This window comes from Geotrypetes seraphini, chromosome 2 (genome assembly GCF_902459505.1).
Source record: "Geotrypetes seraphini chromosome 2, aGeoSer1.1, whole genome shotgun sequence".
NCBI classification, from domain to species: Eukaryota; Metazoa; Chordata; class Amphibia; order Gymnophiona; family Dermophiidae; genus Geotrypetes; species Geotrypetes seraphini.
In genome coordinates, this window is record NC_047085.1 from 231,442,538 (window position 1) to 231,467,289 (window position 24,752).

General features: G+C 43.8%; 1 protein-coding gene across 8 annotated transcripts in view; it reads right to left on the bottom strand.

The window, feature by feature from the left end:
• Positions 1–24,752, bottom strand: part of TCF20 (transcription factor 20) — a 471,396-nt gene that overhangs the window by 33,354 nt on the left and 413,290 nt on the right. For 5 of the 8 annotated variants that reach the window (XM_033935171.1, XM_033935166.1, XM_033935168.1 and 2 more), the window contains one exon: positions 16,992–17,079. The exons of 2 other annotated variants lie outside the window; for them this stretch is intronic. In XM_033935171.1, the coding sequence (XP_033791062.1) occupies positions 17,032–17,079 (48 nt within the window). In that variant the 3' untranslated portion in view covers positions 16,992–17,031. Of the gene's footprint in view, positions 1–16,987; positions 17,080–24,752 lie in introns of those variants that run through there. One more of the 8 variants, XM_033935174.1, reaches the window with a different exon arrangement.

The following is a 24,752-nucleotide window of genomic DNA, read 5'->3' on the forward strand; positions in this document are numbered from 1 at the left end:
ATCACACAACTCCCTGAGCACCCTGGGGTGTAGGTTGTCAGGCCCCATTGCCTGGTTAACCTTAAGCTTTGACAGCTCGCAGTAGACACCGCTGGGTGTAAACTCGAAATTACTAAACGGGTCATCTGCGTCAACCCTTGTCTGTAGCTGAGGACCGAGTCCTGGCGCCTCGCGGGTGAAGACTGAGCAGAAGTATTCATTTAACAGTTGGGCTTTTTCCGAGTTCGCTTCTACATAGTCTCCGTCTGGTTTCCTAAGACATACTATCCCGCCTGAGTTCTTATTTCTGTCACTGATATACCTGAAGAAGAATTTATCTCCTTTCTGGATGTTCTTCGCTAGAGACTCCTCCATGCGGAATTTGGCCTCCCTAACTGCTGTTTTGACAGCTTTTGACTTGGCCAGATAGACTTCCCTAAAGTCCTGTTAAATCTGTATAATCTTTGTACTGTCTAAATATACACCACTGTGAATGTTTGCTTGTGGGCTGTTCTGAGCTACAGAGAGAACGGGATATAAATTGAAATAAATAAAATAAAATTACCAGTACAATTAAGGGAGGAAAAAATCCTTGATAGAATCAAAGGAAAATTAAAAGGATATCTGCTTAAAGATGCATTCGAATCCTAAAACTTCATACGAGGCCTCTCTTTAAAAAAAAAAAAATAATAATAATAATAATACTTCAACTGTATGTCATTCCCTTTTATGTTATTTTCTTCTATAATTCATTGTAGTTCTCCCCCCTTCCCTTTTGTTTGGGTATGTCTTTGTCTATACAGGAAACTGACAGGGTTGACGGTCAGTCTAGAAGAGGTATGCAGGCAGATTGATGGATGATAAATCCCCAGGACTTAATGGCATCCATCTGAGGGTAATCAAGGAAATGAAAGGGGCTATAGCTGAACTGCTTCAACTAATAGCCAATCTGTCAATCAAATCAGGAAGGATTCCAGAAGACTGGAAAGTGGCAAATGTTACGCCGATCTTCAAGAAAGGTTTGAGGGGAGATCCGGGAAACTACAGTCCGGTGAGTCTGACCTCGGTACCAGGAAAGATGGTATAGGTGCTGATAAAGGACTGCATCATTCATCACTTTGACGGACATAATCTGATGAGAACCAGCCAGCATAGCTTCAGCAAAGGAAGATCTTGCTCAACGAACTTGTTGCACTTCTTCGAGGGAGTAAACAGGCAGATAGACAAGGGTGACCCTGTCGACATTGTATATCTGGATTTTCAGAAGGCGTTCGACAAGATTCAGCATGAACGACTACTTCAAAAAAATTGCGAGCCATGGATTCAAGAGTGATGTACTCAAAAGGATTAAAAATTGGATGCCGGATAGGAAACAGAGAATGGGGGGTAAATGGACAATACTCTCGAACTGGAAAAGCTTCACAAGTGGTTTGACCCATGCCTTTCAACATGTTTATAAACGACTTGGAAATTGGTACGAGTGAGGTGATTAAATTTGCAGATGATACGAAGTTATTCAGAGTAGTGAAAATGCAGGAGGATTGAGAGGATCTGCAACGTGACAAACACACTCGAGAAATGGGCTGTGACATGGCAAATGAGGTTTAACGTGGATAAGTGTAAGGTGATGCAGGTCGGTAACAAAAATCTTATACACAAATACAGGATATCCAGTGCAGTACTTGGAGAGACCCCCCAGGAAAGAGACTTGGGAGTACTGGTCGACAAGTCAATGACGCCGTCCATGCAATGTGCGGCGGTGATGAAAAGGGTGAACAGAATGCTAGGAATACATAGTAACATAATAGATGACGGCAGATAAAGACCCGAATGGTCCATCCAGTCTGCCCAACCAGATTCAATTTAAATTTTTTATTTTTTTCTTCTTAGGTATTTCTGGGCAAGAATTCAAAGCTTTATCCTGTACTGTGCTTGGGTTCCAACTGCCGAAATCTCTGATAAGACTTACTCCAGCCCATCTACACCCTCCCAGCCACTGAAGCCCTCCCCAGCCCATCCTCCACTAAACGGCCATATACAGACACAGACCATGCAAGTCTGCCCAGTACTGGCCTTAGTTCAATATTTAATATTATTTTCTGATTCTAAATCCTCTGTGTTCATCCCACGCTTCTTTGAACTCAGTCACAGTTTTACTCTCCACCACCTCTCTCGGGAGCGCATTCCAGGCATCCACTACTCTCTCCGTAAAGTAGCATTTCCTAACATTGCCCCTGAATCTACCACCCCTCAACCTCAAATTATGTCCTCTGGTCTTGCCATTTTCCTTTCTCTGGAAAAGATTTTGTTCTACGTTAATACCCTTCAAGTATTTGAACGTCTGAATCATATCTCCCCTGTCTCTCCTTTCCTCTAGGGTATACATATTCAGGGCTTCCAGTCTCTCCTCATACGTCTTCTGGCGCAAGCCTCCTATCATTTTCATCGCCGTCCTCTGGACCGCCTCAAGTCTTCTTACGTCCTTCGCCAGATACGGTCTCCAAAACTGAACACAGTACTCCAAGTGGGGCCTTACCAATGACCTGTATATGGGCATCAACACCTTCTTCCTTCTACTGACTACGCCTCTCTTTATACAGCCCAGTATCCTTCTGGCAGCAGCCACTGCCTTATCACACTGTTTTTTCGCCTTTAGATCTTCGGACACTATCACCCCAAGGTCCCTCTCCCCGTCCGTGCATATCAGCTTCTCTTCTCCCAGCATATACGGTTCCTTCCTATTATTAATCCCCAAATGCATTACTCTGCATTTCTTTGCATTGAATTTTAGTTGCCAGGCATTCGACCATTCCTCTAACTTTTGCAGATCCTTTTTCATATTTTCCACTCCCTCTTCAGTGTCTACTCTCTTAAAAAACTTGGTATCATCTGCAAAAAGGCACACTTTTCCTTCTAACCCTTCAGCAATGTCACTCACAAACATATTGAACAGGATTGGCCCCAGCACCGATCCCTGAGGGACTCCACTACTCACCTTTCCTTCTTCCGAGCGACTTCCATTAGCCACCACCCTCTGGCGTTTGTCCGACAGCCAGTTTCTGACCCAGTTCACCACTTTGGGTTCTAACTTCAGCCCTTCAAGTTTGTTCAACAGCCTCCTATGAGGAACTGTATCAAAGGCTTTGCTGAAATCCAAGTAAATTATATCTAGCATATGTCCTCGATCCAGCTCTATTAAGAAGGGGATCATAAACAGATCGGAGAAGGTTATCATGGTACGCCCTCACCTGGAATGCGTCCAGCACTGGTCACTGTACATGAAGAAGGACACAGTACTACTTGAAAGGATCCAGAGAAGAGCGACTAATATGGTTAAAGGGTTGGATGAGTTGCCGTACAGTGAGAGATTAGAGAAACTGGGCCTCTTCTCCCTTAAAAAGAGGAGACAGAGGGGACATGATCAAAACATTCAAGATAATGAAGGGAATAGACTGTTTACCCTATCCAGAATGTATGCAGGTAAGGCTAGTCTCGGTTAGGGCACTAGTCTTTGACTTAAGGGCCGCTGCGTGAGTAGACTGCTGGACCACTGCTCTGACCCAGCAGCAGCAATTCTTATGTTCTTAAGTTTTTGGTTATTACAAATGTTTGTTGTTCCCTTTCCTGAAATATGCAAGACCTGTACTCAGACGATACATGCTCCTGATCCATCCTTGCCATTTTCAGAGTTCCATCCATAAGTCTGCCCTGCACTGACCCTACTTTCCCAGCTACTGAGGTGCTGTGAAAACCTACTCTAGTCCCCCCTGATCTCTCTTCAGACATACAGGACACAGATTGTAAAAGTCTATCTGGCATAGGCTACACTGCCCCTCTGTTGGAGTTGTCTGCTACTAGACAGCACAGTTACTTACCATAACAGGTATTAACCTGGGATAGCATGCAAATATTCTCACATGTGGGGTGACGTCATCCATGGAGCCCCAGTATGGACAGTGAAAGTGTAGAATCACTTTAAGCTTTAACAAGCTTTTAGACTGCCCGCACGGTGCATGCACAAGTGCCTTCCCACCCAACACCAGCTCGCAAGGTCGCCAGTTTTATGCTCAAGCGAAGAAGCCCAACTAGGGGAGGTGGGTGGGTTGTGAGAATATCTGCCTGCTGTCTCAGGATAACACCTGTTACAGTAAGTAACTGTGCTTTATCCTTAAACAAGCAGGCAGCATATTCTCACGTGAGACTACCTAGCTTTAGCAAGGGGATGGAGGGAGAGCTGGGTTCTAAGAACTCCGAAAAATTTTGAGCTGCCTCACAAAACCTAGACCCAATGTCTTATACGAGAGCATGAAGGCAAGGAGAGGAACATAAGAGAAAAAAATGAATAGGGGAATTCTATGCTCTGCTAGAGATAAAAGGAGAATTCCTAGAAACCGTATATGAATGAAGGCTGATAAAATAAGTAAAAGATCTTCTAGAGAGAGATGAATCTAAATATAGGCGATGGAGATGTCAAATAGATTCAAGAACCAAATAAGAAAAGAGCAGGAGGCCAAATGAGCCGTTGACACTAGTCATGTCCCAGAGTAGATACGAATGAAAAAGGGAACGGACTTTCATAAGTAACCAAAGCATGAGTTACATTTAAAGAATAGGTGTAGAGGCTAAAAAGGATGAACCATTCTAGAAAGAAAGAAAAGCCGATGCTATGAAGTATAAAACTAGAACAACATAGTGGCTTACTGTGGAGAAAAGAACCTCCTGATAATAACATTCTAAGCAATTATACTGTATATCTTATCTAAATATTTATATCTCATGAAGGTTGAGAAAGGATTGTAATAAGCCTTAAATGAGAAATCAACAGAGAATAGAAAGGGGAGACATACAACACAAACAATATGCTAGTAAACAAAAAATCCCCACAGATATTTAAAAGGAAAGCGTGAACTGAAGTAAGATCCTTGTAAAAACAAAAAGTTACTGAAAAAGAGGAGCTAGTAAGGTTAGAGCATTACTAAGGAGTGTTAGTAAAAGTGGAAACTGAGCCAATGAAAGTATATTTCTAGAAGAAAAGTAGTGGAACCTTCAAACTACTGTCCCTTGTGAATGGCATGTTAGAAACTGGAGAATCAAAAAAAATATAATTTTACTCTAGCGAAATAAGGAACGGAGAACAAGCCATGATAGATGTGGCCCCGAGTAGTAAATAAGTGCCATATGTAAATATGTGTACCCAGAAGGTGAACAGGAAAAACAGAGTAGCAACCCCTTGTCACTGAACTCCTGTACCCTCATACTTTCGTATAGAAGAGGGACCATGGGTATCTGAGGTTAGCTGCGTGGTACCCAAAAATCGAAGAAATTACTTCTGAGCCAGTGGTACCAACTGAAGCAGAGTTAATAGTAAGTTAACTCAGCGAAAAGAGGCAAAGTGCCTGAAGAGTTCAGTTGTTAAAAATAATATTCCTAGAAAGCAGTAGATGTGCTCCATGGAAAGTGTTCATAAGTAGCAAAAAACATGAGAGGAGCAAGGCAACCAGGAAAAAACCCTCAGTGTCGAATAGAGAAGACCGGATACATCAACCACTGAAGAGATTGTTGAAGTGGTAAACTGACCTGATCTTTTCAGATAAGAGGTCGAAAGCTGGAGAACACTGAAGCACCGAGGCGAATGGGATAACATGGACTGAGGACACTATATGACCTATGCATAAGCGCAATCCCAGAGGGCCAGCAACAAAGCAGCGTAGTCTCAGAACAAGATTTTATGTATGAATTCAAGAAACAGAAACCAAAGAACCATGCGAAAATCTTTTTCACAGTTAACCCCATTGAGGAAACTATAATTAGGGTGAAATGCAACTAAGGTATTTCCTACAGAAATATAGAAGTATAATGGTAAAAAAAAAAGTTGAGAGACCAACCACTCTGCTCCCCTGCAGCAGCCCAAAACCTTTCTGTTCCAGGGAAAGGCAAGAGGAAAAGTTAACGCTGCTACACCAGTAGAAAATGGTGTAGCAAAAGAGTACACAAGGTCATCAATTAAGACAAATTGTGTTCTTTTTAATCTGGAGGTCATTTAAAATGAATCAGATGATGGATCAAGATTACAGGCTTTCATTACCACCATGGAGGGATTTTTAAATCTTCTCATGAAGAATATTCTTACAAAGAAGTGAGTGTAGTACATTAATAAGGACGAATATATTCTCAATAAAAGAGGTAACACAGAAGTGACCTAGCAGTCTAGAGCAGTGTTCTTCAACCTTTTTACACCTATGGACCGGAGGAAATAAAATAATTATTTCGTGTAACGGCAAACTAATAAGACTGAAATTTTAAAAAATCCTATTGCCGCCCCGTCCCCGTGAGCTCGGTCCCGTTAACCATCTGATCCCATCCGCACAAGCCTCAAATAGTTATGATTTTATATTGAACATATTTTATTAAAGTATAAAAAGAAACAATATTCTGTACAATTGTCATTTTATAAATATAAATAATACAGGGCAAGGATCAATAAAACCCCTGTCTCCCCTCTACTATCAAGAAAACTGAATAAGCCAAATTATTACAGAATGCTACACAAATATCATGCTAACAGAATACCGCAGTCACACATGGCAGGAATGGTGTTAGGGGGAGTGCAACTAGGGCAACTGCCTCCTGGTCAGAGAGAGTCCTAAGCCAGCTGGAAGCTAAATACGCACTGCCTGGGCTTTGCACTCCACAGTTATGTCTAACATCAGCTCTAGCAGGATACATATTTTAAATCTGATATATTCTAATCACAAGATAGAAATAAAATTATTTTTTTCTACCTTTTGTCATCTCTGGTTTCTGCTTTCATCGTCTTTTCACTCTCTTCCATCCAGCGTCTGCCCTCTGTCTCTTCAATCCAGCATCTGCCTCTTCCATCCACTTTCTGTCCTCTACCCCTCCCCCTCCCATATGGTATCTGCGTTCTTTCTATGCCCCTCTCTCCTACACCAGATCTAGCATCTTTGTCCCTCTTTCCTTATTTTTCATCTAACCCCCCTTCCCAGCATCAATCTCTCTCTACTTTGTCATTCCTCTGTCTCTCCCCTTTCCCTCATCTGATCTCTCCATTCCATCCTGACTCCTTCCCCTCCTCTAATCTCCCTGCCAGCTGTTTCCTTCCAATGTTCCTCCTCCCCTGTCCAGCAGTACCTTCTCCCTTTCTTCCTCCCCTTATCCAACAGTAATTCTCATCCCTTCCCCCTTCTCCCCTGTCAGCAGTATCCCCTTCCCCTCCCTCATCCAGGAGTACCCCTTCTCCCTTTCCTCATCCCCTTATCCAACAGTAATTCTCATCCCTTCCCTTTTCCTTCTCCCCTGTCAGCAGTAGCCCCTTCCCCTCCCTTGTCCAGGAGTACCCCTTCTCCCTTTCCTCCTCCTCTTATCCAACAGTAACTCTCGTCCCTTCCCTTTCCCTTCTCCAGGAGTACCCCTTCTCCCTTTCCTCCTCCTATTATCCAACAGTAACTTCTCGTGACCCGGGAAACTACAGGCCTGTGAGCTTGACCTCGGTTCCTGGAAAGATGATGGAAGCAATGGTAAAGGACACAATCTGCGAACACATAGAAAACAATGGACAACTGAAGGCGAGCCAGCATGGCTTCTGCAAGGGAAGGTCGTGCCTCACGAACTTGCTGTACTTCTTTGAGGGAATAAACAGTCAGATGGATAAGGGTGAATCCATAGACATCATTTACCTTGACTTCCAAAAAGCCTTCAACAAGGTACCTCACGAACGGCTACTTAAAAAACTGTGGAACCACGGGGTGCAAGGGGATATCTACCGATGGATCAAACACTGGCTAGCGGGCAGGAAACAGAGGGTTGGAGTCAAGGGCTAATACTCAGATTGGCAATGGGTCACGAGCGGAGTTCCGCAGGGGTCGGTGCTGGGACCTCTACTATTCAATATATTTATTAACGATCTGGAGACGGGGACAAAATGTGAGGTTATCAAATTTGCTGATGACACCAAACTCTGCAGCAGGGTTAGAAACACGGAAGACTGCGAAGACCTACAAAGGGACCTAACGAGACTGGAAGACTGGGCAAAAAAGTGGCAAATGAGTTTTAACGTAGAGAAATGCAAGGTCATGCATGTAGGAAAAAAGAACCCGATGTTCAACTACAAAATGGGGGGAACACTGCTAGGGGTGAGTAACCTGGAAAGGGACCTGGGGGTGATGGTCGACTCATCACTGAAACCATCGGTGCAATGTGCGACAGCCTCAAAGAAAGCAAACAGAATGCTGGGCATCATCAAAAAGGGTATCACGACCCGGACGAAGGAAGTCATCATGCCGCTGTATCGCGCAATGGTGCGCCCGCACCTGGAGTACTGTGTTCAATACTGGTCACCGTACCTCAAGAAGGACATGGCGGTACTCGAGGGAGTGCAGAGGAGGGCGACTAAGCTGATAAAAGGTATGGAAAATTTTCCATACGCTGACAGGTTAAAAATGCTGGGGATGTTCTCCCTGGAGAAGAGGAGACTTAGAGGGGACATGATAGAAACCTTCAAAATCCTTAGGGGCATAGAGAGAGTAAATAAGGACAGATTCTTCAAACTGAGAGGAGCCACAAGCACTAGGGGTCACTCGGAGAAATTGAAAGGGGACAGGTTTAGAACAAATGCTAGAAAATTATTTTTTACACAGAGGGTGGTAGACACATGGAACGCGCTTCCGGAGGAAGTGATAGGCCAGAACTCTGTACAAGGATTCAAGAAGGGTTTGGATAGGTTCCTGGAGGATAAGGGGATAGAGGGGTACAGATAGAACTTGAGGTAGGTTATAGAAGTGGTCAGAAACCACTTCACAGGTCGCAGACCTGATGGGCCGCCGCGGGAGCGGACCGCTGGGCGAGATGGACCTCGGTCTGACCCAGTGGAGGCAACTTCTTATGTTCTTATGTTCCCTTTCCCCCGTCAGCAGTACCCCCTTCGCTTCCCTTGTCCAAGAGTACACCTTCTCCCTTTTCCTCCTCCCCTTATCCAACAGTAATTCTCGTCCCTTCCCTTCTCCTCTGTAAGCAGTACCCCCTTCCCCTCCCTTGTCCAGGAACCCCTTCTCCCTTTCCTCCTCCCCTTATCCAACAGTAATTCTCATCCTTTCCCTTCTCCCCTGTCAGCAGTATCCCCTTCCTTCTCCAGGAGTACCCCTTCTCCCTTTCCTCCTCCCCATATCCAACAGTAATTCTCGTCCCTTCCCTTTCCCTTCTCCCCTGTCAGCAGTATCCCCTTCCCCTCCCTTGTCCAGGAACCCCTTCTCCCTTTCCTCCTCCCCTTATCCAACAGTAATTCTCATCCTTTCCCTTCTCCCCTGTCAGCAGTATCCCCTTCCCCTCCCTTCTCCAGGAGTACCCCTTCTCCCTTTCCTCCTCCCCATATCCAACAGTAATTCTTTCCCCTTCCCTTTCCCTTCTCCCCTGTCAGCAGTATCCCCTTCCCCTCCCTTCTCCAGGAGTACCCCTTCTCCCTTTCCTCCTCCCCTTATCGAACAGTAATTCTCATCCTTTCCCTTCTCCCGTCAGCAGTATCCCCTTCCCCTCCCTTCTCCAGGAGTACCCCTTCTCCCTTTCTTCCTCCCCTTAGCAACAGTAATTCTCGTCCCTTCCCTTTCCCCCGTCAGCAGTACCCCTTTCGCCTCTCTTGTCCAGGAGTACACCTTCTCCCTTTTCCTCCTCCCCTTATCCAACAGTAATCCGCGTCCCTTCCCTTTCTCCTCTGTCAGCAGTACCCCCTTCCCCTCCCTTGTCCAGGAGTACCCCTTCTCCCTTTCCTCCTCCCCTTATCCAACAGTAATTCTCATCCTTTCCCTTCTTCCCTGTCAGCAGTATCCCCTTCCCCTCCCTTTTCCAGGAGTACCCCTTCTCCCTTTCCTCCTCCCCTTATCCAACAGTAATTTTCGTCCCTTCCCTTTCCCTTCTCCCCTGTCAGCAGTAGCCCCTTCCCCTCCCTTGTCCAGGAGCACCTCTACTCCCTTCCCTCCTTCCCTCTCCAGCAAATGTTTCCCCTATGTAGGCTAGCGGCAGCTCTGTGTGCTTTTAACTTTGGCACACAGCTGCCCCTAAGCAGTATTTTAGCCGCGGTTTCATGAGGCAGCCTTGGGGCCTTTGGTAGGCCGGCCCGCTTCTATGATGCGATGTGGGCCGGCCTATCAAAGGCCCCGAGGCTGCCTCATGAAACCGCGCTAAAATACTGCTCAGGGGCAGCTGTGTGCCGAAGTTAAAAGCACACAGAGCTGCTGCTGCTTGTCTGGGGGTGCGGAGACATACGCGGCAGGAGTCGGTGGTGGAAGGCATGAGTGCCGGCAACAGGAAGTTGCACGTCAGCTGATGCCGGCACCTTTTGCTGTGGCGGGGACCTGAATCCTTCGCGGACCGGCAAGATTTTTTTGCGGACCGGTCCGCGGACTGGCGGTTGAAGAACTGTGGTCTAGAGGTCTGTAAAGTAGATTAACAAGATCCTCGCATAATGCAGAAAGTATAACTGGTAGAACAGTAACACAGAGAATGAAAACTGATACAAGACCCAAGGATCTATGACAAAGGTACGACTTGATTTCAGTATGAGATGCTATAACAACTTGTATACGCTAAGTGCATCCGCGAATATCCATCTGTCCAGATTAATATGAAACTGAAAATATGAATGTGATCTGTATAGCATGCTGAGCAGGAACAGGTCTAGAATTACAGTCTTAATGTAGCAGGATTTTAGAAGCGCGCACTGATGTTCAAGAGCACAAGCCTCAAATTTTAGATCATGGGCATGAATTCTTCGGTCCAAACTGGAGGGAAAATGGAAAAAACATCCTAAAAAGGATTTAATGGCCTCCTTTTCCCCTACAGCCACTCCCAAACCTCTGGGTCCTTTAGAATAAGAAAGGATATGGAGTAAAGGGTGTTGTGGATAATGTCCATTAACAATAGGAGAAACACACGTAGGGAAAATACTTGAAAGTAATCATATTAGCTTTCTGGAAAAAACTGTATGAACACTGATGATACAGTGGAAGGTGCATATCAATAAAAATAACCTGGTTGATCCTGCTTAGAAAATAAAGCAGAGAACCATTCTGCTGCAATGGTTAATAAAAAGAATGTTCATGGATAGTGCCAAAGCACAAGGGAAAAACCTTGGTTGTCTTTGTAGTTTGGCATAAGAAAGGAATCTAACTTAACAGGCTCTACACCCATGTTAGATTCCCCCACTAGTCTCTGCCATTCATACATTGGGAAACAAGGAATCTAACTTAACAGGCTCTACACCCATGTTAGATTCCACCACTTATCTTTGCATGTTTGTATCCAGACAACAGAAAAGACCACCTTACAGGCTCTACACCCATGGTGGAATCTTGAAGCAGTATGGAAAGACTGCTTCAATGTGGGGCGATGCTGGTTAAGTATGTTAAAAGGATAACTCAGAAAATCATTCAAGGACCATTTGATTTTGTATTGTCTAAAAACACAGTAAGGAATCTAACTTGACAGGCTCTACATACATGTTAGATTTCCCCACTAGTCTTTGTCATTCATACATTGGGAAACAAGAGATGAGGAGTCAAACATTTGAAATGCAGACAGACAATGATGCTTCAATAATGCTCGATGGATCAGGAGTGTCGGTGTTCTCTGGATACAGACAGATTTGAAGAACAGCTGTTCACTTCGAAGCAGGAGATTAAAGTGATGAGGTATCTTGGCATCATGTTTCAAAATAGTGGATCAATGTCTTGATGGAAAACATTGATGAGTTAGAACGTTGATGCACTGGTACCGATGGCTCAACAGCTGGTACCATCGATGCAGCAGGTTGTCACGGAATGGATGACCTCGATAAGGATGCATACCATGAAGGAGAGAAACCTGCAAAGGTGGAGAACGATAGCGTCTCTGTTCAGTCTGCATCAAGGGACTCGATGCTGTTGAGACCTGCTACGCTGTTCATTAATGAAGGAGATATCATGACCATGTAACATTAAGTGGTATTGAAGGTGTCACAGGCGTCAAAGAATGAATGCCTGAAAAGGCAATGCGCTTTAAAAATGACAACCTGTATTGCCCATGAAGCCTTGTATCAAATGGACTCAATGCTTAATTGGCAAGGCATTCTCCACTGCGATGGTCGAAATGGTAGAAACATTGTTTATAGAAAGGCATGCATCAACTAGAATCGATGCTAATATGCCACTGATGCAAGTAGATGGAGTATCTATGTCTATTGTTTCTGGCCAGTCCCAGTTGCTAGCAGTCTGACCCCAGACCTATTCGAATAAGAAATAAAAAAAGAAAAACTTTTGACATTAATCAACAGTAGCTCTCCTCTTCTAACCTATAGCTCCGGAATCAGGTATAGTCAGAAAGGGTGAGCTGGGGAGATTTGAAACAAGGCTGAAAATCCATTGATGATCACAGCAGGAGGTAAGGATGGAAAATTGTATGAAAGCCGCTGAACTTTGAACGAAGTTTGAAAAAAGTCCAAAAGTTCATTTTCATTTTACTTTTCTACTTTGAAAAGACAGAACAGCAACTAGAAATAGTTGAAAAAAATTATAAAAAATAGAGACGGGAAGGCAACTCAACGGAAAAAAAAAGAGAGATACGTCTTCTTCACTCCGCAGAAAATGAAAAACTGAAGACCTTGCAATCTGGCGTTGGGTGGGAAGGTATTTGCACATGCATAGTGTGGGCAGTCTAAAAGCTTGTTAAAGCTTAAATTGATTCTACACTTTTCATTGTCCGTGCCAGGGCTCTGTGGATGATGTCACCCCACATGTGTGAATATGATGCCTGCTTGCCTATGGATAATATGTACTCACTGAATTGAAAGTAACACACATTTTTGTGAATATAGAATAGAATAGAATAGAAAGACTATCAAGGACAGCAAGGGCTTTTCTTTGAGCTGTCTGCCCTTATCTTCCTCCCCCCTCCATTAACAAAAAAATAGGGAAGTGGCTTGTCTTTTCTCTGTTCCCTCCAAACTTGCTTCCTCCTCTCTTGGGCCTAGATGCACTAAGAGGATCGGTAAGATCATATGGGTCAGCACTGATCTGATTTTTTGGTCAATTCAGAAAGCTATTGATGCACTAAAAAGTTTGCATGCAAATAATTCACAAGGATGTTTGTCATAATCCCCAACTCTGCCGTCCGATTGACTGCTGTGAGAGCGCACAGTCGACAGGGGAACACCGAACAGAGAGGCAGGGGAAGCTCCGAAAGCAGCCTCCTGCCACTCAACTGTTTGGGGCAGGAAACCTCTCTTTTTCTTTAATGGGCACAGATGCTGTATGTGTTACACACTCACAATATCTGCCCCATTAAAAAAAGAAAAACAACCCAGAATGGAGGCCTTTCCCTCCCTGGTGCATCAGGGCCTTAGGCTTCTCCCCCTTGTATCCTGAGATTGGCTCAGGTGCCTAAGGCCCCACCCTTGGGAGGGGGCTTAGGCTCCTCCCTGTGCATCACATGATGCACCAGGGAGGGAAAGGCCCGCCATTCTGAACTGGTGGGCCTACAAGTAGGATGGACTGAGCTTCCGTCCTGCTCCAACATCAATGAAAAGGTTTGAGGGTGGAGGTTCGGGGGACCACCGGTGCCAGGAGGGAGTGGGCATCCCTCCTGCCTTTTTTCAGGGAGGAAAGGGGGAGGGTAAGGGATGTTTGGTGTGTGTGTGCCTGGAGCAGGTCTTTGGTGGCAGGAGGGAGTGGGCATCCATCCTGCCGTTTTGCTGACCCAGTGTGGAGGGGGAGTTGCCATGGTAGGAGGGAGTTGGTATCCCTCCTTCCAATTTTCTTTCATGGGGGGCATGGCAAAAGGAAGTGGGCATTCCTCATGCTGTTTTCATTGCTGCGGGGGAGGGGGGATAGTTTGCGGTATCGGTTCGTTGGGGAGAGCTGTCATTGACTGGGGGGGGGCTTTTTTCTAATGGGACAGATATTGTACATGTGTAACATTATGAAAAAAAAAGTTAGACAGGTAAGCGACTGGTCTTGACCAGTCACTTTTTTTAATGCATCAGGAAGCCATGTTAAAAGCATTAATCGCGCTACCAATTTACATGGCATTTTCATATTAATTAGCTTATTTGCATGGTTGGATCTGGGAATGAGCAATCATGTAGAAAACCAGATGATGAGCTGTTTTCTGTATTGGGTTAGCAAATGCAATCATAACTAAAGTTGTTAAAACAGGTTTAGCGACGATCGCTGGCTTTAGTCTGTTAAATGTTCTCCCCCTTTTTTTTTTTTTATTTGTAAAACGCTTAGAATTTATTCTCGTTTTATCAAAATTTTTAATAAACTTGGGCCTTGGTCTCTGCACTCTGCCTAGGATGAGATGGAACCTGAAGCAGGAAGCCAAGGGTTATTTCTGGGGGCACTGTCCAATAGCAATTGCTCCATGAGCCCATGCCTAGCCACACCTCTGGCTTTCACCAAGATATACTGGCTGAGAAGCACTGGATCTATGGTTGGTGCAAAAGAAGGAAGCTGTAAAGACTAGATGAGCTACATGGTCCTTATTTGCCATCGTATTCAATGAATAATCAAATTTAGCAATTTATGAATCTCAAATAAACAGAATTCTGACAGCACAAGTAAAAGTATCCTCCAAGTCATCTAGGATCATTCTAATTTCTCAGTAATTGCAGTGCTTTACTAAATGGTGGAACCAGACTGATAGGCACATAAACCAGGATCTGTATTGCAGCTGCAAAGAAATACATGGTTTATTAAGTTTCTAGGTAAACTATGCAGAGGAACAAATATAATCAAGGAAATCTAACTTCCCAGAGGGATAACCTATACTGCAACAAAATAGGATTCGAAGGTAAACTAAGCAATGATAAACAGTGGTGTAGTAAAAAGTGTGGGTGTGTGGGGGGGGCTGACCATCCCAGGCGCTATCTTAGTCGGGACGCTGGCACCTCTCCGCCATGTTTGTGCCCTCCCTTCCCCACTCCCGTACTTATTTAAAATCTTTGTCAGCGCGAGCAACTACTTCTAGCCTGCTGCTTGCGGTGGCCTGGCTCCCCCTGATATCATTTCCGGGATGCAGGACCAAGAAGTGATGTCAGAGGGAAAGCCAGCATGAGACATCAAGCTGGAGAAGCTGCTTGCAAAGATTTTAAGAGGTATGGGGGGTGGGAAGGGAGGGTATGAGAGTGATCCGAAAGGAGCAGAAGGTGGAGAACAGGTGCGGTGGGTTGGGGTGGAAGGTTTGGGAGGACGCCACCGCCCCAGGTGCCTCCTACCCGCGCTACGCCACTAATGATAGAAGTATGTCACAAATTGAGACAGCACTTTCTATGCATTCCCTACCCAAAGGATTGGCTCAACTCCTGCCAATGGGAGTTAGTGGAGAAAAACATGTTATTGAGTACAGCAAACAATCAACTGAACAAGTCTCACTAATATGTTTATTTAAGATTTGATATACCACTCCTGCATTTTACTGACCTAAGCAGTTTACAATGTATCAAACTAAAATGAAATTAGGTACTTGAGAAAAATTACCCTGTCCTGAAGGTTCACAATCTAGCTAAAGTACCTGATAAACTAAAAATAAGTAATAACATCCAAGATCAAAAATCAAAGAAATAGAAAATAGAAATAATGAAATAAGATAAAAAAAATAGAAATAAACAAATTTAAGAGATAGAAAATTTCTGAAACGGCCTGATAGCAAACAGTCATATTTTAGTGCAGGTCTTAATACACTTCACAGATCTGTCACTGACAGAGCTTAAGAGCATCAAAGAAATTAACATTTTTAAAACATATCCACTAAAACTGTTATATGAAATAAATAAACCTAAATCAACATGAATCAGTACAAATTAAGATAAATTAATGCAAATTGCGGTCCCCATTCCATTATTCAATTCGGGAGAGCCATTTGAAAAAAATGTGCTTTTAGATGACTCTTAAAATTTTTAAATGATTCTTCCTTCCTTAACTCTACTGGTAAATTGTTCCACAATATTGGAACCAAGTAGAAAAATGCACCATTTTCTGGTTGAGGCAAGGTGAGCCTTTGAAATATGAGGAACAGCTACTCTATTGCAGTGGTTCCCAACCCTGTCCTGGAGGAACACCAGGCCAATCGGGTTTTCAGGCTAGCCCTAATGAATATGCATGAAGCAAATTTGCATGCCTATCACTTCCATCATATGCAAATCTCTCTCATGCATATTCATTAGGGCTAGCCTGAAAACCCGATTGGCCTGGTGTTCCTCCAGGGCAGGGTTGGGAATCACTGCTCTATTGTCATTTAAAGATCTCAACAAGCAACTAGGTGTGAGAGATATAATGGTTGTAACTCTAATAATGCCCTATGTGCCAGCATCAGGATTTTAAATTTAATTCTAATTTAATTGGTAATTGATGGAATTTCAAATATAATGGAGTTATGTGTACTGTTTGTAAACGTTTCAGTTGCCCAACTGTTATTACTGCAAATACCAAGTTGCCATAATCCAATTTAGATAGAACAAAAGCATGGATTAAAGCAGTGGTTCCCAAACCTGTCCTGGGGGACCCCAGCCAGTCAGGTTTTCAAGATATCCCTAATGAATATGCATGAGAGAGATTTGCATATAATGAAAGTGACAGGTATGCAAATCTCTCTCATGCATATTCATTAGGGATATCTTAAAAACCTGACTGGCTGGGGGTCCCCCAGGACAGGTTTGGGAACCACTGGATTAAAGTATATAACAATTTCTCATCCAGGAAATCTCAAATAACTCTAAGTTGTCTTAATGCCCCAAATCCTTTCGCAACTGTAGATGAAACCCGCTTCTCAAAATTCAAATGACAGTCAATTATAATTCCCAAATACTTAAAAAACTATCTACTATCTCTATAAGCTGATGGCGTGGTGAAAGATCTAGTTGTGGTGTTACCTTGTCACCGGAAATACAACATGCTATTGTTTTTGACATATTCAATACTGTAAGCAACCAAGGGAACACCTGTTATAATTAGTGAATCTTCCAGACTCACCTGTGCTTCCAATAATATCCATTTTTACGACAACTCCCCCTCACCCCTGTTCTGACTGTTCTGCTGAGACACCTTTTACTGTCTTGGTCTGCAAGGAGGAAAATAAGATTGGAAAGGGGTGGGGAGATAGAATGTATAGACAAGAAAAAAGTAGATAAATCATGCATACGGATGGAGAAGTGAAAATGGTATAAAGAAAAAGGGAGGAAAGGAAGCAGTGAGATGAAAAACAGAAATTAGAGCAGAGTAAATGGTTTGTAAAGAAGGAAGTCAGAGAATGCAACAAAAGGTAGGAGAAAGAGAAAGGAAAGTTGATATCAGAACCACATTACAAAGACACCCATTTCTGTTTTAGTTTGAGAAGCCTTTTTATAGATTTTGTTATTACTGGACGCTACTATAAACTGTAATTGTTTTTAGAAAAGTGGTACAGTACTCCCCCGAAATTCATGGGGGTTCTGTTCCAGGAACCCCCTCGAATTTAAAAAGGCTCCTTTCAAGACAGGGGAGGCAGGAGATGGCAGCTGGAGCACCGGCGGGTGAAGAAAATCACTCGCAGTCTGCTCCGACCGCCTCTTCCTGTAGTAAAGTCGGGCTACACCAATCAGAAGACCGCGAATGAGCGAGTCTGTGATTCGCAAACCATGAATGTGCAGGGGAGCACTGTATATCAAATGCAGTAAACAGATCAGTAAATAAAATGGTTTGTCTAATGAATACATATTTCAAATTTCCTATTTGATAATTCAGTAAGAAATGAACTGTTTTAGACTATCCATTGATACTACCTTCTAATTTTGTATATTAAGTTGAAACCTAGGGAATCAAGCAAGAAAGGCCAGAATACAGAAGAGTTAGCCTGAAGATGAGGCGAGTATGGTGGTCTATTTTTAAGGAATCCTTATGTGTAACTCCCCAAATTTTTCATTTTCTTCCACATTTCCTCATGTAAGCTCAACAATTATGACAATATCAGTAGCCACATTATTCCTGGAGAGAAATGGATTCTTTGCAAACCAAGGGATAAAGAAGGTGCTTCTTCTAAACTAAAATCCCTCAATGCCACTCATACAGGTCTTGAAAATGTCACCTCTGTAGCATATTTATATTTTTGCTTTCTTAAAATTTCTGCACTCTGTATTTCCTCTGATCATCTGCATATTGTAACTCGCTGAATGTTCAGCTTCCTTGATTGTAAACCGCCTAGAAGTCACAAGATTGTGGCGGTATAGAAGAATAAAGTTATTATTATTATTATCTAGCTCTTGCAAACATTGATGAACAAGATAAATGCCTTGTGCCACAGAATTATGTTTTGTTAAAAACCAACCTGGACTTAAAATAAACTTGTAGTCTTTGGAGAGATCCCATATGTTAACACAACATCAATGTCTGTCCTTCTCCTTAACAAAAGCAAAGCATTTTTGCTGCCAGTCCAGCCTAAGATTAAAGCACACTGCTATGATGGCTTAGCTCCAAAGTTAACTACCGTGTTTCCCTAAAAATAAGACCTACCCCGAAAATAAGCCCTAGCATGATTTTCGGGGTAGGTGTTAATATAAGCCCTACCTCCAAAAATAAGCCCCAGTCACCGGCGGCAGCAGCGCTCCCCTTGCGACCCTTCCATCTCTCCCACCCATCCGAACCCCGACCGCAAGACCGAAATACAGTACCTTATAACAAACCACATTGTCTACAGCAGGGGTGCCCAATAGGTCGATCGCGATCGACAGGTAGCTCGCCAAAGCAAAGTGAGTCGATCATCAAGGACTCTCTTTGCCTTGGTGATCTATCGGGCCGATCAATCTTCCTCTCCCCGACACCAATTCTGCCGTCGGAGAGGAAGTTGGGGCCAGCCAATCGCTGCCTGGCTGGGCGGAACTTCCTCTCCGACGGCAGAATTGATGTCGGGGAGAGAAAGATTGATCGGCCCGAAGCAGAGAGAGCATGGGGCGGCGTCGGCTTTGGGGCTTGTTATCCGTTGGTGGCGTTTGGGTCCTGTTCCCCGATGGCGATGGCAGTGGCTTGGGGAAGGGCAGGGAGAAAGAAAGAAAGAAAGGGGGCAGGCAGGGAGACAGAAGGAAAGAAGAGAAACAGAAAAAAAGAAAGGGGGCATGAAGAGAGAAAGAAAGAAAGGTCAGGGAGAGAGGAAGAAAACGTTGGGGGAGGGAGTGAGGTGTGGAGGAGAGGAAGCATATAGGCTGAAAGAAAGATTGGATGCACAGTTAGAAGAAGAAAGTGCAACCAGAGACTCATGAAATCACCAGACAAGGTAGGAAAAATGATTTTATTTTAAATTTAATGATCAAAATGTGTCTGAATTTATATCTGCTGTCTATATTTTACAATATGGTCCCCTTTTACTAAACCACAATAGTGGTTTTTAGCGCAGGGAGCCTATGAGCGTCGAGAGCAGCACTGGGCATTCAGCGCAGCTCCCTGCGCTAAAAAATGCTATTGTGGTTTAGTAAAAAGGGAGGGGGTGGGTATTTGTCTATTTTTGTATGGTTGTTACTGAGGTGACAGTGCATAGAGTCATCTGCTTTGACCTCTTTGAAAAAACCCCGGAATAGGAATGATAATTAACAATTCTATGCGTACAGCGTGCGTTGTGTTTTTTTTAAATTTTATTGTTGGTAGATCATTTGACTTGGTCATTTTAAAAGTAGCTCGCGAGTCAAAAAAGTGTGGGCACCCCTGCTGTAGAGAAATACCCCAATCATAATACTGACTGAAAAGACCTTCAGCGTCATTCCGGAAGAATGGTCTGAAGCTCCAGAAACAGTAGCCTGACCACGCTCCAGAGTAGAAGAATGAACAAGTACTGATGGCAAATAATATATTTTGGAAAAAGGAGGAAAAGCATCATTAGGAACATTAAGAACCTCACAAAAGTACTTTTTCAAAACTTCTTTTGCTGATAAAGAAGGAATCTTTGGGAAGTTCAAAAATCTAAAGTTATTCAACCGCATATTATTTTCCATCATTTCCACCTTTCTCCTAAGGTTAAGATTGTCCTTAATCAGTGTCGTTTGAATTTGAGTTACTTCACTTATCTTTTTATCTATTTTCTCCACATTATTTTTCATCGATATATTTTCCTGTTTAAGTCCATTTATTTCATTTCTTTGTTGTAAATATTTCTCTTCTAGTTCTTTAATTTGTGGTGACAATGTTTGTCCCAGAGTTATTACCAAGTCCCAAATAGAGTCTAGAGTAACATTCATGGGTTTAGGAACAGAAAATATACTTGCTTGCATTGTCCCAGCTTCCACAAGAATGGCAGTCTTCTCCCTCTGGGAACCTTGCTCCATTTCAGGTCCCCTCGTTGTTCTCACCACAGTTTCGTCTTCCTCCAGTGCTTCACTTACTTCAGCCTCCCGGGAAACAAAGTCTGCCTCCTCGGGCTGACTACTCTCCTGTGGAGAACTAGCACGCTGCGGCTGAGGGGGCTGGGTTCTAGCGTCGGGGCTCAGAGTCGACTCTAGCCCAGGGAAACTTGCCGCGACCTCACTCCTTCCCGGCGATTCCAGCGGGCGACTCCCCGATGCAGCTGCTGCCTCTTGATTCAGGCGCCGCAAAAAATCCTCCATGGACATCTGAAGGGGAGTCTCCAGGCGCCTCGAGGCTCCAGAAGCGCCTTTCCCTCTCCTTTTTGGTATTGCTGGGGCACAAAATAATGTTATTTCGTTAGGATCTCTGGCGGCGTCTCACTCACTCTCATCAGCACGCGGCCATCTTGGATCATGCATTTTCGATAATTAACAATTCTATGTGTACAGTGTGCGTTGTGTTTTTTAAAAATTTTATTGTTGGTAGATCATTTTGACTTGGCCATTTTAAAAGAAGCACGCGAGTCAAAAAAGTGTGGGCACCCCTGGTCTACAGTATCTTATAACAAACCGCATCGTCGGCAGCAAAGGCCCCATCGTGGCTTTCTCACAGCCGGATGTTCCTCTGCCGTGTTGCTGATGACATCAGCGCAGTAGAGGAACACCCGGGCATTAGAAAGCTGGAATGGGGCCTGTGATGCCGACGATGAGGTTTGTTATAAGATACTGTATTTCGGTCTTGCAGTCGGTGTTCGGATGGGTGGGAGAGATGAAAGTGTTAGTAGGGAGAGGAGGGTTGCGTGGCAGCGGGGGGAATAGGAGGGATTAAAAAATGCTCCATGGGGGATGGAAAGAAGGGAGGGAGGGATAGAAAGATGCTGCATATATGGGCGAGAGAAAGGAAATAGGAAGAATTGGGGATCAAAGAGGAAAAAGAACAAAGAATTGGAGTGGCTCACTGTATAGGTGAAGGAAGCGAGAATAGACAAGAAAACTTCGTTTAAGGAATGGAAAAGGTCAAAAACGGATGAAAACTGGAACAAGCAAAAACAACATCAACGCAGGTGCCATAAGGCGGTAAAAGGGGCCAAAGAGACTACGAGGAAAAAATAGCCAAGGAGGCGAAGAACTTCAAGCCGTTCTTTCGATATATTAAGGGGAAACGACCCGTGAAGGAAGCGGTGGGATCGTTGGATGACCATGGAATAAAAGAGGCGCTAAAGGAGGACAAAGCAATTGCCGACAAACTGTACACATTTTTTGCGTCTGTATTTACCGAATATGTACACAGCATTCCGGAACCCATCAGGCCATATGCTGGAAATGAAGACGAAAAGCTGACAGGATTGATTGTCAGTCTAGAGGAGGTGTGTAGGCAGATTGATAGGCTTAAGAGCGATAAATCCCCAGGACTGGATGGCATCCATCCGAGGGTCATCAAGGAACTGAAAGGGACCATAGCTGAACTGCTTCAACTAATAGCCAATCTGTCAATCAAATCCGGAAAGATTCCAGAAGACTGGAAGGTAGCAAATGTTACGCCGATCTTTAAGAAAGGTTCGAGGGGAGATCCGGGAAACTACAGACCGGTGAGTCTGACCTCGGTACTGGGAAAGATGGTAGAGTTGCTGATAAAGGACCGCATCATTGATCACCTTGATGGACACGGGCTGATGAGGACCAGTCAGCACGGTTTTAGCAAAGGCAGATCGTGTTTAACGAACTTGCTGCATTTCTTTGAGAGAGTAAACAGACAGATAGACAAGGGCGACCTGGTCAACATTGTATATCTGGATTTTCAGAAGGCGCTTGACAAGGTTCCGCATGAACCTTGCGAGCCATGGAATCGAGGGTGAAATACTCACGTGGATTAAAAACTGGCTGGATGATAGGAAACAGAGAGTGGGGGTAAATGGACAATACTCGGACTGGAAGAGTGTCTCCAGTTGGGTGCCGCAGGGCTCGGTGCTTGGACCCGTGCTCTTCAACATCTTTATAAATGATCTGGACATTGGTACAACGAGTGAGGTGATTAAATTTGTGGATGATACAAAGTTATTCAGAGTAGTGAAGACACAGGGGGATTGTAAAGATTTGCAACGTGACATAAACAGGCTCGAGGAATGGGCATCGATATGGCAGATGAGGTTCAACGTGGATAAGTGTAAAGTGATGCATGTCGGTAACAAAAATCTCATGCATGAATACAGGATGTCCGGGGCAGTACTTGGAGAGACCTCCCAGGAAAGAGACTCGGGTGTTCTGATTGACAAATCGATGAAGCCGTCCAAGCAATGTGCGGTGGCGGCAAAAAGGGCGAACAGAATGCTAGGAATGATAAAGAAGGGTATCACGAACAGATCGGAGAAGTTTCAAGTTTCAAGTTTAATAAAATTTTGATTTGATCGCAAAATCTTACTTCAATGCGATTTACATAAAGTGTTGCAAATTAGGGTAACATAAAAACGAATAACAATTTACTTAGACAATGATTTACACAACTATATTTCAACCAAACACAAGGGAAAAAATAAAATGGATTAAATACAATTTATAAAGTAAATATAACAGGGTAGGAATTTGAAACAAAAGGATGGGTGAAAGATTACCTGCTCGATTTTACTTATAGCTCTTTCTAAAGAAAAGAAAGTCTTGGGGGAATTTAAAATTCATATAGCTTAGTTAAAAGCTTCCTCAAAAAGCCAACTTTTTAATAGGTTTTTAAATTTACCAAGTAATTTTTCATCCCTTATATTAGCTGGGAGGGAATTCCAGATTTGAAGGTTATCATGCCGCTGTACCGGGCCATGGTGCGCCCTCACCTGGAGTACTGCTTCCAGCACTGGTCACCGTACATGAAGGAGGACATGGTACTACTCGAAAGGGTCCAGAGAGGAGCGACTAAGATGGTTAAAGGGCTGGAGGAGTTGCCCTACAGTGAAAGATTAGAGAAACTGGGCCTTTTCTCCCTCGAACAGAGGAGATTAAGAGGGGACATAATCGAAACATTCAAGGTACTAAGGGAATAGACTTAGTAGATAAGAACAGGTTGTTCACCCTCTCCAAGGTAGAGAGAACGAGAGGGCACTTTCTAAAATTGAAAGGGGATAGATTCCGTACGAACATAAGGAAGTTCTTCTTCACTCAGAGAGTGGTAGAAAACTGGAACGCCCTCCTGGAGGCTGTTATAGGGGACAACATCCTCCAGGGATTCAAGACAAAGTTAGACAAGTTCCTGCTGAACCAGAACGTACGCAGATAGGGCTAGTCTCAGTTAAGACGCTGGTCTTTGACCAAGTGCCGCCACGTGAGCGGACTGCTTGGCTCAATGGACAACTGGTCTGACCCAACAGCAGCAATTCTTATGTTCTTAAGGGAAAAATAATTACTGTAGATGAAAAAAAAAAAATAAGACTTCCCCGAAAATAAGACCTAGTGCCTTTTTTTGGGCCCAAAATTAATATAAGACAGTGGCTTATTTTCAGTTAAACACTGTAGTACCAATGTTACTGCAGAACTCTGAGCAAGTTAAAGGACCCCTCAACCTTTGTTCTCTTTGCAGTGTTTTCTCTCTGGCCTACCCATGGTGGTGATATTTTCAACACTGGCACATGTATGCTAACATTGATAGCTCTTCTAGACTAATAGTTGCTGTGCGGCTTACAGGAAACCGTAAATCTATGTTTTCAGTGCAGGGTCCGTCACTATGGAATGCCTTACCGTTGTCATAGCGCCAATCGAATATTCTTTTGCAGTTCAGAAAGGGGGTGAAAACTGTATTGGTTTGAGCACTTTTTTGGGTGCTAGTCATGCGGCAGTGTGAGTCAGAGCAGTTTTTTGCTGTTTTATTCTGTTTTGTATTTGTTTATTTTGTATTTGTTTGCATTTTAATTATAACTTTGTATGTGATTTTGTTCCCCATCTAGACTTGTAGATAGGCAGGCTAGAAATAATTTTAAATAAATAAATACGTAGTCACTGAACTGAAAGTGAAACACATTTAACCTAAATATATACAGTAGAATCTCAGCTATCCGGCACCCACGGGGATTGATGGATACTGGAAAACTGTTTTTCTGGTTGAGTGTGTTAGAAACCTTGTCTAACAGTTCCTCAATTCCCCCTCTCCCTCCCGCTCCGAAGCACCAGTGCAGCAGTGGTTCTGAGCCGCAAAGCCCTCCCTCAAGCCCGAAGTGGCAGAAGCAAGTGGTGGTCCTCAGCAGTGAACCCCCTCGCTCCCTTCTTCCCCCGAAGTGCAGCTGGTCAGCAGGAGGAAGCCTCAAAACAGGCTGCTCGTGGCCAGCCCTGGCAGGGCCTTTCCTCTGATGCATCAGATTTGCAGCTTAAGATGCTACCATGCTGGTGAATTGATTCGAATTATGAATAGGGCAGCACTACTCAGAAGTGCTAAAAACAGTCTTAATGCTGA